General features: G+C 36.6%; 1 protein-coding gene across 2 annotated transcripts in view; it reads left to right on the top strand.

Moving 5' to 3' along the window:
* Window positions 1-14,895, top strand: part of LCORL (ligand dependent nuclear receptor corepressor like) — an 87,520-nt gene extending 72,625 nt beyond the window's left edge. Inside the window, exons 8-9 of one of the 2 annotated variants that reach the window (XM_050896034.1) lie at window positions 6,990-7,000; window positions 14,641-14,895. In XM_050896034.1, coding sequence (XP_050751991.1) covers window positions 6,990-7,000; window positions 14,641-14,824 — 195 coding nt within the window. In that variant the 3' untranslated portion in view covers window positions 14,825-14,895. The remainder of the gene's footprint in view (window positions 1-6,989; window positions 7,001-14,640) is intronic. The other variant, XM_050896033.1, reaches the window with a different exon arrangement.

Genomic DNA, 14,895 nt, shown 5'->3' with positions numbered 1-14,895 from the left:
TTGTTGATGTGGTATCATAAATTATATCACTGTTCTGTTGTCATGCTTGCAATGTTCTTATATACACATTTATGGTCAATATTTAAAGTTTTTCTTCAAGTTTTACTGATCTTGGTGTCTTACCGAATATTCTTGAAAGAGAGAGGTGTTGTGATGCTGTTTTATTGTGAAGCGTTGTGGCAGGTAGGCAGACTGTTGTTATCGAATTTTTATGTATACTCAATTTTTGTTAGAATGTGCAAGTGGGAATAAAGCAATTGAGTTCTTACAGCTCAAGGTAGTATCAAGCAACCAGAACTAGCCATGTACTCATTGTAGCAACAGAAGAGAGTTAATCACTTTTTCATATTGCCTGTTTTATTCAAGATAAGGTGGATGGTAGATACATTGGTCCATATGCTGTTTGTTACTACTTGACTTCTGAACTGTTGCTTCAACAATGTGTTTGATGTGTTGAGGGGTAGTTCCCTTTTACTGTAAATCTATGTTCTGACCATTTTAATTTCTTTAGCAACACTGAAACACTATTACTGTCTGTGGTGGCAAAGAAAATTATGTAAGCATGTTTCTAGGAAAGCATTTATGTTTTTTTTTCCATGAGAGTGGTTCAGTGTGTTTCCTTATAACACTGAAGACCACATTCACGTGCTTTGGACTTGGCCAAACTAGATCCAAAAAGGCTTCAAGAGAGCCAAGCTAAAATAAGAGAAACTATTATCCAACAATAAAATGGGACACTATAAAAGACTCCATTTTAGGAACTTGCAATGTACTGAATATTTTAAAAATCTGCTTCAAAGGGTGTGGCTTTATCACAGGTGCAAAGGAGGCTGTGGACCTCCTACAGTAGCTGTGATGACATGACATACCTGTTTACTTACCATTTGTATCAGGGTGGGAGTTCACACAGAAAAGCTTTTAAAAACCAATTCCAATCACTTGAAGCTAGGATATTTTCTTAATCTAAAATGAACTTTTTCATTTTCTCCCTTATAATTTGGCTTTTCTTCAAGTAGTCTAGTCTGTAGTTTTAGAAGAAAATCTATTGTATTTGTTGGCAGATAATATAAATTTTCAATTTTAATTTTTCCTTATATTTGAATGCTGTTTTTAAATGCTATTCTAATGAGATCAAGTTAATGCAGTACTTAAAATGAGAATTTGTTAATCTTTGTAATCATTTCAAAGTTGACTACAAGAGTTAGGAATCTAACTATGAAAACCTGGTATTTTTATGAGTCTAATTGGTCTCTTGATTGCGCATGTAAAATATCATCTATATTAATATGACAACAGATGAAACTTTTCTTAAACTTGACTTCTGTTACCATAAATTTCCTTAAAATCAGGAGGGAAAATTTTGTGAACTCTTTTTACACATCTATATTAGTATGGCATTAATATTCCAGTATTGTTGCTTATTTGTCTTAGGATAGCGCAATCCAGTAGCGATAAGGCTACACAATGTGAATCACTTTCCTACTACTGTGGAAGACATTAGTCTCACACCAAGGATCTAGTGACAAAAACAATTGTTTTTAGCAAGTCCCTTCAGCTTTCTCTTTCATGAAGGAGCACATTGTACACTCCTAATGGGGAACAAATTTAAAATATTAGGTTAGGTAAAATGCAAAAGAGACATAGTGTAACAGTCATTAAATCTGTTGATTTTGAGAAATCCTTTTCACAAAGGCTTTTCATCAGAAGGTCCCTTGGCTTCAGGATAAGTTTCACCTGTGATGCAGAGTAAGCAGATAGAAATTTTCATAACTGTAATTGCCAGACAGGAAGTTACTTTTTCACAGACAGCCATAAAACAAAGTAGGAAAATTAACAGAAAATGTAGGAACAATATTGAAATGAATAACTGTTCTCAGTAAGTGGGCCATTTTTAATGCAGAAGTATAAAAGCAGAAAGGTAGACTTGATATATAGTTGACTATACACGTATAATAAATCCTGACTCATTTAATGAACTTAATGGTTTCTGCCTCATTCCCCTTAATGCAACAACAGCAGCTCTAATACCACAGTCTAATACTCCATCTTGTTTTACACTCTGGAATTCCAGTTGCCAAATGCAATTATATAGTCCTTCCTTCCCTTGCCTTTTTCTCCCATCATGTGATCTAGTGTGAGGTGTATAAATTTTGGGTGCTGTTTTGTTTTAAACTGTGGTCATTTACACATTGCCTTAGGGTATGCTGTTCCTCCTGTTCTTTTGAGGGTTCTAAGCTAAGGATTTTTACTTTTGCTTATTTGAATAGTAGACTTCTTTCAAAGAACTCAACTCTGAAGTCTTTCATTTCCTTTACCTGCAAGGAAATTTCTGTAGTTTAGTGTCATGATCATTTGTGTAGGATTTATATACCCAGCTTTATAGGTAAGTGGGGTTTTTTTCATCATTTTATTCAGTATTGTTTTGTTATCTCTTTTTAATTTTATTTCCTCAAAAACCAAGAAACTCATACTCATGCTTTCCTATTTGTCCTCAGTCCTGAGGAAAATGTTAAATTTTTCAGCTTTCTTTAGGGAACTGGTAATACTATATAAATATAGACAGGCTTCTGTCTTTCTGCTTCAGCCTTTCTCTAGAAGAGAAAATAGTAGTTTACCCAGGCCTGCCTAGCACTTTTGAAAATATGACAAGCACATATCCTCTTTAAAATCCTCTCTTCTGTTAAGAGTTTACAGCCTTAAAGTGGAGCTTCGGTTGATGTTAGACAGAAAAGGATAGAGGTCAATCAACACAGCCTGTGATGATGTAACTTGTAAATAAAGTATTTATGTAGCCTGACCATCACAAAGCAGGTTAATTATACTGAGAAAATTCTACATTTTGGTGTTGAGCTCTGGGAGAATATTCCTGTTCAAGAAAGATGCTTTAATTCATAGAGGCATGTGTACTGTGCCTTAGTTTGCATTCCTCTGTCTTTTATATGCTAAAGCTAGTGGTGGGGTTTTTTCTTTCACCAAATTTTTGTAAAGTGTCTTATAGTAGAATCTTCAGTTAGTTACATTCAAAAGGTGGAGATTCTGGTTCCAGAATCGAGGGGAGGATTTTAAATGGTGTGAGATGACTGGGCTGTTGTTTGCATGTATTCTGCAGTGGGTTTTCCTTCCTTAATTCCTCTTTCACTCAATCAAAAGATAGTTGTAGTCTGTCCTTTGATGATTCAACACCTTCTTCAGATTTTCAAGCCAAATATAATGCCGCATTTATTCACTGTTCATCCTTTTGCTAGCAGTGTCCTTTCGTTTTGCTGTAATTACACAGTTGTGCCTTAAAGATATTGTTTAAACAAGATTTGAGACTAATAGAAATGTTTTCATTATTTTAAAGTATTTCAGGAGAAAGTCTAAACATTTGTTTGCAGGGCTTTACGGAGTGGTGCTAAATCTTATTAACTTATCTGAAATTTTGTTTCAAATGTAGGTAAACATTTGGTAGCTGTTAAAAATTATATTTCATTTTTTATGTTCCTTCTTCCTTGTGTTCATTTAGTAACTGGATATTAATTTAATACAAATAAGATTTTTGCCATATTTTAAGGACAGCATTTTCTTATCATAAGGCTTTTTTTCTGTGGCGTTTCCTATGGTCAGCATGAAAAAGAAAGACTCTCTGCTGTTTAAAATGGCCTTGAATCTTGACTGTTCCCTAGCATACTGAGTGTTTCTGAAAGCTGCTAACAGCCTTCAGGTTCTAATTAAGCCAGATATTTTTACAATGATCAACAACTAATTAGATGGATGTATCTGAATGGAAATTGTTTTATATGGGAAGCCCAAGATTTTAAGAGCAGCATTTTGCATTCACATGCACACACCACTACAACATCACAGCTTGATGGGTTTGCCCTTGGTGGTAACTGAGGTAGTGTCATGCTTTGCGGTTTCAGTGTAATACAAAACGTGATGGTGTTCTTGGGTGTGTAATCTAGCAAAGAAAGTTTATGGAGTCCTCATTAACAAAGTTTACTTCCTAGTTATTTAAAAGATATTATTAGATATTTTAAAATAAATCAGAAGAAAATGTTTGGAAACCCAAGTTATGTTTTTTAACAAATACAAGTATATAGAAATGTATGATCTATAGACCTGTACCTATACATATTTGTATATGTGCTACCTATGAACTGAGAACATTTCTAATGTACCATTTTAAGAGAAAATCACTTCTTCGAAATACTGCAAATAGAACCTAGATTGAGGTCCCAGTTTAGAAGTTAATTGCAATTTTTTAATTACTTTGTTCGCAAGGATTTTTTTAATAGTGCCTTATAAAAAATAGAAATTATTTCACTGCTAGTCAAATAAAATATTGAAGCTATTGTAACTGAGCAATAATTAAAATGTACTCTGCACATTTTTATCAGGTTCCTAACCAGGTTATGACTCAAAATAATGTTTTGATTGGTTGCAGTGTACCTTGATAAAATAATGCTGTTCTTGAGACATATCTCTCTCCATCTTCTCCTTTCAATGCATCAGGTATCATCTTGAATTACTTCAGTTTTCATATCTCCTCCATCTGTTATTTCTTTTTCCTCCTTACTGGATTGTCAGCTTTCAGCTGACTGACTTGTTTTCTCATCTAAATGCTCACTTTATTTTTCTTCCTCAATGTGTGATTTTTGTCAACATTATTTTTTATATTACTCACTTTAATAAGTCAGACTAGCTATGTTTTCCCTGCAGCTTTCTACCTTTTTTCCTCTCTCACAGAAGCATAGAACATGTGCACACTTTTTCAGGGAGGCTGATGAGCCCAAACAGGATGTCTAACTACTTCTCATAACAGCTTAGCTCCCATAATGAAAATTACACCATTGGCTATCTCTTCCAATGTTAGCTATCCCACTGCTTTTTATGTATCATGATACTTACTTGTATTTTTACAGCAATATAGCATTGACTTGTGCTTCATATGTGATCCACTATAGCCGCCTACACCTTTGTTAAAGAACTGCCTAACCTGTATTGGTACTTCGCCATGGTCCCTGCTGAACTGTTGTTTATTTCACGCCATTGCTTTTATTAATTTATTTTATTCAGGCCCATGTCTGAACCACTGTTCAGACCGTTCAGACCGTTACACTCCGGTTGTTCCACATTCATCTGCATCCTCTCTTCATACTTCGCTCTCCTTCAGTACCAAACTTTAACTGATTCTCAGATCACGCATCAGCTTTTTTTTTTTCCAAGCTGTATGTTTGTGAGTGCCAAAGCATACTCTCAGGAGCACTGCAGAATGAGTGCAGCCCAATTTCATTCCCTGTTTTGTTTTTTACTGCATATTTGTCATTGTGTACTTCTGCTGGTCCATACTGTCTCTTGCTCCTGATAAGAGATTTGTAGTATCTTATGAGGAAGATGTCAGTCAGACTTTGTCACAGATTTCTTCAAACCCAGGTATGGAAAATCTTTTCTAAATAGCTGTGCCTACTTTTTAATCCACTTTTTCTTATTGAAGACCAGGTAACTTTTAATTTTTTTCCTACAGTGTAAAGATACCTGTCTTTTCCAAAATCAGTACGTATAAACAGACTTTGTCTTCCTAGCTCCATGCTTTTGGACCAACAGCTCTGGCCACTTTATAATTCTAGAAAAGTTACTGTCTCTGCTCCCGTTCTCATGGCAAATTGCACATTCTGTTCCTGTGGAACAGGTCAAGCAATTTATATTTCTCTTTCCATTTTTTCATAACTGAAGGAAGGGGACCTTTTTCTGATGCTGATTTCTCTCATGTTTTAGACATCAGTAAAGGCTGCTTAGATGATTCTTCAGTGTTCTTTGGAGTACAAATAATGGTATCTCTTGCTCTATTAAGGGGATGTAAATCTTTAGTGAGAAAATTCATGCTTTATGGAGACCTAGGCTTTTTTTCTGTGTTCTTTTGTTTGGTTTTGTCAATCTGACAGATTTTACTGTCTGATTTGTTCTTTCGACAGCAGAAACTCACCTGACTTATGTCTGCATTCAGTTTTATCGGTTCCTTACCACAAATTAAATTTAGGTAGGAGTTTCACAAACTGTTCTTTCAATGGCTGTGCCAGCTCACCTACTCTCCATCCTCTACTTACTGCCACATGCTTCTTTCTGTCTCCACTTCTAGGCATACATAAAAGGAATCTGTGCTTCTGTCTTTTATCATGGTTTATCTGTAAGTGGGGCAGGTATCTTAACTTGGCTGTAGCTCTTTCTTCAGTGATGATCAACTTTAGACCTGCTTTTCTTACTGCATGCCTACCAGTAGAAATGGCCTTAATTAACATTAGCTTAGGACTTAAAATCCTTTCAAAAGCATAAGCCTATGCATTTCTACTTGGTTTTGAATGTTTTATATCCATTGTCAAGCCATTAGTGAGTAATGTGACTACACTCATGTTTTTCCAAGCAGGTCTTATGTAGGTATTCTTATTCTTTGTTTTCACTTTGCAGCTCAGGGTAGAATATTTCTAAATTGTGGTCCTGCTAGGAATTAGAATAATAAGACTTTCACGTTTCGTATTAAAATACACGCATACATAAAAATTAAGATCCTTAGGGATATCAGTCTTTTCAGACGGATCTTGTCACAGGTTCCTATTATCTAAGGTGCAGATTTCACAAATATGCAGAGATTACACTTGATGTTTTACTGACACAGGCTTCCCCTCAAAGTTGTCTATTTCAAACTATTGAAATCTTGATTATTTGCTTCAAATAATGGATTGTTTTCCTGTACATGAAGTGGAAGCCTAGCTGAAAAATTCTTGTCTAGAAGCTGTAAGAATTCCATATGATATTGTTCTTAATCCAAAAAAATATTCTTATTTTCACTTAGATGGTGCTCTTTTATGAATGGAGGCTAAATTTTTTTGGGGGGGGGGAAGTACTTAAAGTTAGGTTTCAGTGTTTTTATTGGGGCACTTAGCATAAATTTCAAACACTCAGTAACAATAATTTATTTTTAAAATTTAAGAATGCAAGTCAAGATTTAAGAGCTATACTTAAGGTATCCATTCTTAAAATTGTGGTGGTTGTCGTTACCTGTCTTTCTAGTTTAAAGTTCTAGAGATGTGTGTTTGAAGAAATTCTTTTGTATATCATATTTGTTGCTGAGACATTTCATATTTATCAGTTTACTACTCACAGCTGGTTTTAAATTATATTTAAGTAGTAGAAATCTCAGAAAAGGAAATGAGTTATTTGCAAATTATTGTTTGACCTTCCTTAATTCAGAAGTCTGGTGGGTTATAAACTACCCAGGGACTGTCTCATCATATTTCTGAGATGATCTCCCTCCATAACATAATTGCTTTTGTAATGTCAAAAAACTATTCTGAATTAAAGATTTGAGATTAATCTAGCTCAAATGACAAGATTTACATAGCTGCATTCATCACAGTATTGAGATGGTGGCGTTCTGTTTCCTCTGAGAACAGCCTGAACCAGCATACGTAGTTCTGAACCTCCAAGCCTCAGCCTTATTGTGCCTTGTTCAAAACCATTCTTAATTATGATTAAGTAGAATAAAACCAGCAAAAACTTTTTTCTGTTACAGTATGTTTCTAAGGCAAATGCAACAGTACTCATCTGCACAACAGGTGTTTAGGGGTTTTTTAAATTATTTGCATGCTACTAACTTCTAATAATGCATAGAAACTAGGTAGTTTTCTTTCAGGGAACTGATAATCAGAGGCAGACTTGTTTCACAGCAGTGCCTAGATGCTAAGAATTAATTATGTTCATCATAAAATTCATGATGCTTCCTTTCAACTCTGAGATTCTTAGCTGGTTTTTGTTTCCAAGATCTTTGAAGACAGTATGCTATGAACGATTTGAGATCATAGGAGTATTTTTTTCTTTTACAGGTTTAATACTATCATCACTAGTAAAGTATGTCCTAAAATTTTATCACTTCTTCATGCCCATTTCAGTGACAGCTTACATCATTAATATTTTGCTTCCGTGTTCTTTAAGAACCCTGTGCCTTCTGTGGACTGCTAAATAATCTGTATTACCAAAAAACATAGTGATTCTTGTCAAAAAGATCACAATTCTAAATAACTTTCTAAGTCAGGCTGCTTTAAATAATTATAACTTAAAAAGGGGGCAGGAATGTTGTCTATATTTAAACTTGTCAACATACGTTCAGATCTGTCCTGTGTTTTGGGGAGCCATCAGGACTGAGCTCTACTTCCATGGCTGCACAAGTCTGATTAATTTCCTTTTTTTTTTTTTTAATACTTGTTTCGGTTCCCGATTTCTGCAATGAAGTTGCAATTTAAACCTTTTCTGTTGCCTATGATCTGTTATGTTTAAGGGAGTGAGAACATTTTCTATAGCTGACTGGCTTTGGGGAGAAAGGCACGCTATTTCTGTGACTGCACTCTGAAACTGTTGTCATCTATTCCACTTGCCAAACTTCTACGTGAAAATGCATACAATATGCTGTTTGGTTTTACTGTTGTGCTGTGTTCTTTGAAGATGAATTAGTGATATAAAAGGTGCAACAAACATCCACTGCTATATAATTTTGTCTCTGTGCAAGTTAAACTTAAAGCTTGAACAGTGCGTGGATATTTCAATATATAGCTTCAGGAAATAGCTACCAGTAAGTAATCCTCTTTCACTGATGTGCCACAAGTGCTCAGCAAATTCCTACTAGCCTCTTTTAGTTATCTTTCTCATATATTTCGTATGTATTTCATTCCTATTTCCTTTCTTCTTCCCACCCTTTTTTTTTTCCTCAAACCTAGAAAACATTTCTGAGTTAATATGAAGAGCAAAAGAAACTTCCACCATAATTTCAGTCTGGGACTATGGCTGGTTCTGACTTCTCACCCTGTCTTTTTGTCTCATTCAGTTCACCTCCTGTCTTGGTTCTGTCTTGTGTACTGTTTTATTTGTTTTAGTACTCTAGCTGTGTTAAACCCAGCTCTTATGTCTAATTTTTACAAGACTCCCTGGATATTGCTTATCTCCCCAGCTTGCTTTGATCTAGTTGAGTATGCCATCTATTTCCAGGGCATTTCTTTCTCTCTCTCGGATTCCTAAATGGGATTCCATCCACTCAGCTGAAAAATATTATTTCTTATTACGACAAGAATCCATTTGATAAATGGAAATGAGACATTAAAAAATTTCTTTGTAGATTTCTTTGTTGATGCATTTTGGCAATGTGGAAAGATGAGTTTAAATTTTAGAGACAATAAAATCTGACTGTGCGTGCTTGGTTTAATTTCAATGTATGTTGCATTATCAAATCAATCTGTTGGAAAGCATGCTGAGGCTGCAATAGTCATTGTAGATTTTAACCTAATATATTCCACTATTTCCTTTTCTGGGAAATGTTTGAGTAGTTTGTACAGAGGAAATTTTTTTATGCTGCTAAAGTTTTACTATTTCTACTCAGTATTTTTGAAACCTTTCTCTAAAAGCCTCAAATCAGTGCTATATACCACAAATGCTCTTGCGCTTTCCAAGCTATCAATTTGCACATCATTGATGGTGGTGTTTAACAAGTGCAGTTTGCAGAATTTTTGTCAGACAGGAGGGTAAAAACCAGTTTGACCTAGCTCTCAGCTAGCTGGGAAGGAGATGTTTTTATCTATGAAACAAGTGTTGCAAAACATTTAGAGAAACATAACCCTATAGTGATACTTTCATAGTCATTTTACAGCATACAAACACATGACATTTGATGGTAATCTCTCTGATAGGAAATGCTGAGGAGTCACCTAACAGATAAGAAACATTTATCCCTATTCCTGCTTTTTCTGCATGGCCTTGACATGTCGTAGACACAGATTAACTCAGCAAACGTATGGACTTGAGCTAGCCAGGTTTTTTTTAACTTTGTCATTTTCATACAACAGGTGTCAAATTCCTGGTTTTCCTGAAGAACGCAGTTCTAAACTGCACAGAAAATAAGGAGCTCAAAGAATATTATTTTCTTGTTGTGCTTGGCAGCCTGTCAACTTATACACTATTGCTCTCACGTCCTTCTATTAAAAATCAGTATTTCTGTTATCATAACAATGATTTGGGTAAAACTAAAGAAAGAAACGCAAAATTTCACAAAGAAATACTTGTATTCAAGCAGTTTTAATTGGAAGTGTGGAGAAGAGCAGGGTTTTCTTTAGCACTTAGGAGCATAGGAAGGCCCTTTGTTGCCTGCTTTAGTAGAAGGTTGAATTCAAAGACCTTTCCATTTAATTCCTTTTGCTTTAATGATAGGAGGAAATTTTTGTGGAGAGACATGATCCTTTTAGGTCCTAGCAGGCCCGGAGACCTAACCACACATAGGGTTGTCTGCTTAGCCAGGGGAGGCTAGATAGGACTTCAGAGTCCATCAGCATTATTCTGATTTGGCTCCTACGATTTGTTAGAATAACATAGGCAATTGCCTCTTTTTCCAACGCTGTTGAAAGGTAGTAAATTCAGAGATGATTCCGTGATGGTGATTTGGGAACTGAGAGTTGCAACACATGAAAAAAAGTCCTGGCGTCATCACTGACAATTTTCTAGACCCGTTGGTTTTGTGTGCAGCAGCATCCAAAGCAAGCCAAGAGCATGTGAGGGCATCCTCAGCTTGCATTGACAAAACAGTGTGTCCCGTCACTGTACACGACCTTAGTGTGTCCGCATCCTCGGTGCGGTACCTGGCGCCTTCTGCCTCTCCGCTCGTTCACATAGGCTCACTTACAGAGAAGAGTCAAAAACCTTCGTAAGAGTGAACGTGCTCCTTATACAGAGCAGTGATATAGCACATGCTAAAGGACTGCAGAAACACACAACTTAGCTCCCCGAGATATATTTTTTTTTAAAGTGCTATTGTTTCAGATCAAAAAGGTATAGTCTTGTTTCCATATACTTTTTTTTTTTAATTTTTACTTTCTAAGAAGAGACAAGAATGATCAGGATCAGTTATTGTACACTCTGAAATATGAAATCTTTTAAATTAAGCAGTAAATGTTATCAGCACTTCAAGGGTAGTTAGAGGACAAGGGCTGGTAGAGGGTAGTGTAGTTAAAGATGAAGAAAATAATCTGAATTTTCAAGAAATATCACTAGTTTGTCATACAAATAATTTTAAACAAATAAAGACTGTTTTCTTCTTTTTCACTGGGCCTTTAGCACTGTTGGCCTGTCTTCGAATTCATGAGTGAAAGCAGAACTATTGACTATGCCATGGCTGGAATTTATGTTCCATGTTACAGAAGCACCTGTAGCTGACTTCCACAAATCACATGCACGGAAGCTGATTAACTGAGTCAATCACAAGAGAATAAAAACAAAAAAGATGATAATTGCTGGAACAGTAAACAGATGGCTTCAGAATTGGAAATTCTAACCTTTTTAGAGACCATTGTATAAGATCAGTAAACACCTGTTGTCTAGGAAGTTAAAGGGACCGCCATCCTCTTACTGGTGCAAGCGTTGGTAGTGGAGAACTCCAGGAGGATGTAGAGTAGAGATACTCTACAGCCTCATTCCAAGCTCTACCAAAATAGGCTTCATGGCTTCTGGTAGCATCAGGCTGTAACCTGCAGTTCTTCCTGACAGGAGGGTTGCTGTAGGAAACATCTCTGTCTTTTGCTAGGAATGCTTAATGCACAGTACACCTTTTGTAAGCAGAGTGGAATAAAATTCAGAGTAGAATCTATTCTATTGATGGATCTGGCTGGAGAAATTCAACTGCTTCTATTTAATTTTATGCCTCAATTACATTCTCTGCTTTAAAAACACTATTTAAATACACCATTTTCGTACCTTATTACATCAACAGCTAGAAAATAAATCACTACAGGTAAAAGAATGACAAGTGAGATGAAAGACTAGGTTCTTGGTTAAAGAATATATTAATGCAGATCTCTAACCATATTATTTCCCACTTTATTTTTATCAAGGTAAAATTTCCTAAAATACTTGACTTTTTATGTTGATGTTACCCATACTGGGGAACTAAAAAAACATTAATTTAACATTTTTCTATTCCTGTTTTTATGCATTCTCTTAAAATGCCAAACTCTTGAGTTTCCTAGAGTTCTTCTGTAAGAGGTAAATTACTGCATGACAATTACCAGCATATACTTCAGTTCTAGTTTTGCAAATTCAGTCCTGCCTTTTACACCTTGTACAGAAATGTGTACAAACACTGAAAGATAAAGAGCAGGACAGTCCCTCAGAGAGTTGACTATGTGGAAAGTGCTGTTTGGTAGTATTATAGCACTCTGCATTTTCATTTGCAGTCCAAGCAAAGGGGGAGGAATTATGGTCACAATTACACCAAATCCTAGTATACACTCTGTTACTGCTAGCAGTGGTGTTTGTTTGGAAAACGGGCCATACCGACTTCTTAGTACAATTCCTAGTTGATATACAGAAGTAACATGCCAAATCATTTGAGAAGCCTGAACCTTCAGCTTTTTCTGTCTGGCACTTGCCCAGCATTAAACAAAAGTCTGTGTTATCATCTACTGCTTTACAGACAGTAGAAATGCTGTTCTTTAAAGCACTTTGCAGGTGTATACTACTTCACCATTTGCAATTTCTTGATTCCCAAGGCATTTATGTTCCTTTCAGATAACAACCACCACCAAAAAACAACCCAACCCCGCCCAAAAACCCGACAACAAACCCCAAAACAAACCAACATTCCAGCCCTGTCTCTTCATTTAGCAGGTGATTATTTCTGTTAAGAGTTCAAGTTTTGCTACCTGGCCATGCCTGGAAAGCACATAATCAGTAGGGGTGAGGAAAGCTGCAAGAGTTCAGAAGTCAGCCCTGGCACCATCGCATATATACACTTAATCCCATGGTCATAAGAAAAGGCTTTGACTTACCTCACAGCAAGTGAGGGCAAAGGTTCAAGTCTGAAGAGGTGGTAAATTCAAGAAAGTAACCTTGCTGACTGAAGTCTTCTCTGTCATCTATGCTTGCACTGTGTTTCCTACAGGAAGGAAGAGATCAGAGCAACAAGAGTGTGTGCAAACCAGAAAAGAATGAAGGAAAAGGGTACAAGGCAAAAACAAGGCATAAGATAGAAGAATAAGGACACAGGGAAATGCAGGGCACGGGAGCAGTACCCCAGTTACAGAGGGTTAGGAACTAGGGTTTGTAAACTAGAAATGCCTGTTGCACTACCATGTCAGAAAGGCACACAGCCTTCTAGAGAGCTTGCATAAAAATGTAAAAGAATGAAAATGGTGTTTCAGATGACCTGTGAAAAATAACAATGGTCACTTTAGCTCTTACACAAGCTGTCTTTCCCTCTTGCCAAGACACAGGAAAAAGCTTAATCAAAGATGGTCAATAGTATTTGAGTAACACAAGCTAATGTGTTTTAGGTTATAGTCTTATAATTACTGAATGTCCTCAGCTAGACTGTTCACCCATGTGGACACTATACTGCAGCAGATTCAATCCTTGATAATTTGCACCTAAGCCCTGTGATGGACCTGCTTTCCTGAAATGCAGCAAGTAAGAGCCATTAAGATATTCTTGCTGCTTAAACACCCCTTTGATAGGAGAAACTGTGTGCGGGTAGTTTATAGCATGATCATTACCTCCTAACCTTAATTACAATACATAGAACTTTATTTTTAGTATCTCAGTAATTAGAAATATTTCCAACTTTGTATCATTCTTGCAGTTCTTGAAATCTTTGAAAAGGCTGGTGAGAAACAATGAATTGCACATAGGACACAGATCACTGCAGGAGGTAGGCAGTAAAAAAAAACCAAAACAAAACAAAACAGTAGGGATGGAGAAGTTCCAAACTCTACCTGCTTTTCTTCTGAGTGTGCATAATTCCAGTGCTTTATATATTAAGGAAGACATTTTTTTATGATGGGGGTGGTGAAACACTGGAGCAGGTTGCCCAGAGAGGTGGTAGATGCCCCATCCCTGGAAACATTCCAGGTCAGGTTGGATGGGGCTCTGAGCAACCTGATCTAGTTGAAGATGTCCCTGCTCATTGCAGGGGGGGGTTGGACTAGATGACCTTCAAAGGTCCCTTCCAACCCAAACCATTCTATGATTCTATTCTATGATTCTATATGGCAACAATGGGAGTATGATTCAGTCCACACATGTCCTAGTCTGCTTAGTGATCGCCACAAAGGGCTGGCTTGCTTTCCCTTCTTGTATTACTACTTTTCCTAGATTTGAAACAAAAGGAAAACTGTCTGTATATTAGTCCTTTCATGGCTGCACTAAATTAACAGTGTCAGAAAAAAAACCTGAGCCCAAATTCTTGCCCAGTTCCTGCTCTGTGGTTTTGCAGTAGTCAGCTGGACACGATTTAAGGAAGGCCAGCTTGCAGAACACACCTCTTCCTGTGCAAAGGCATGGCGCTAGCAGGAGGCTGAGCTAGGACAGTCGCTGGGAATTAACAGCACCTCAGCTATTTCAACACAAACAAGCCCGATCTACTTTTACAACATGGATAACGCAGCAGTCAGGTTCTGATCTCAGTGTTTCTGGAACATAGCGCATTAAAACAACAAGAACAACCCAACAGTATACGCAGTCTGCCACCACCTCATCTTGCCTCTTATCAGTTTGCTTGTTTGCCGGGGAAGAGGAAAGCGTACTAAACTTCTTCTCATTTTTTTCCCTCTCCCACCCCCGCTTCTTTTCTCACAGCACGCTACAAGTGAAAGTCTCGGAGCCGCAGAATTCAATAGACATGAACACAGAAAATGAACATTTGAAGTCCATAAAGATGTGCCTTAATCAGCCCACTGAGTGGAATCTGAGTTTTTCAGCAGCATCTCTCGCCAGCTGTAAAGTTTTTAACCAAAATCTCAAAACTGATGAGAACAAATAGATTGCAGCTGTTCTTGCACTATTATTTTGTACATTGTTCCTGATTTTTTTTTCTGCTGAATAATAAGCATT

This window comes from Gymnogyps californianus, chromosome 4, assembly GCF_018139145.2.
Source record: "Gymnogyps californianus isolate 813 chromosome 4, ASM1813914v2, whole genome shotgun sequence".
Lineage (NCBI taxonomy): Eukaryota > Metazoa > Chordata > Aves > Accipitriformes > Cathartidae > Gymnogyps > Gymnogyps californianus.
The sequence above is the reverse complement of the archived record's forward strand: the minus strand, read 5'-3'. Positions and strand labels throughout refer to the sequence as shown.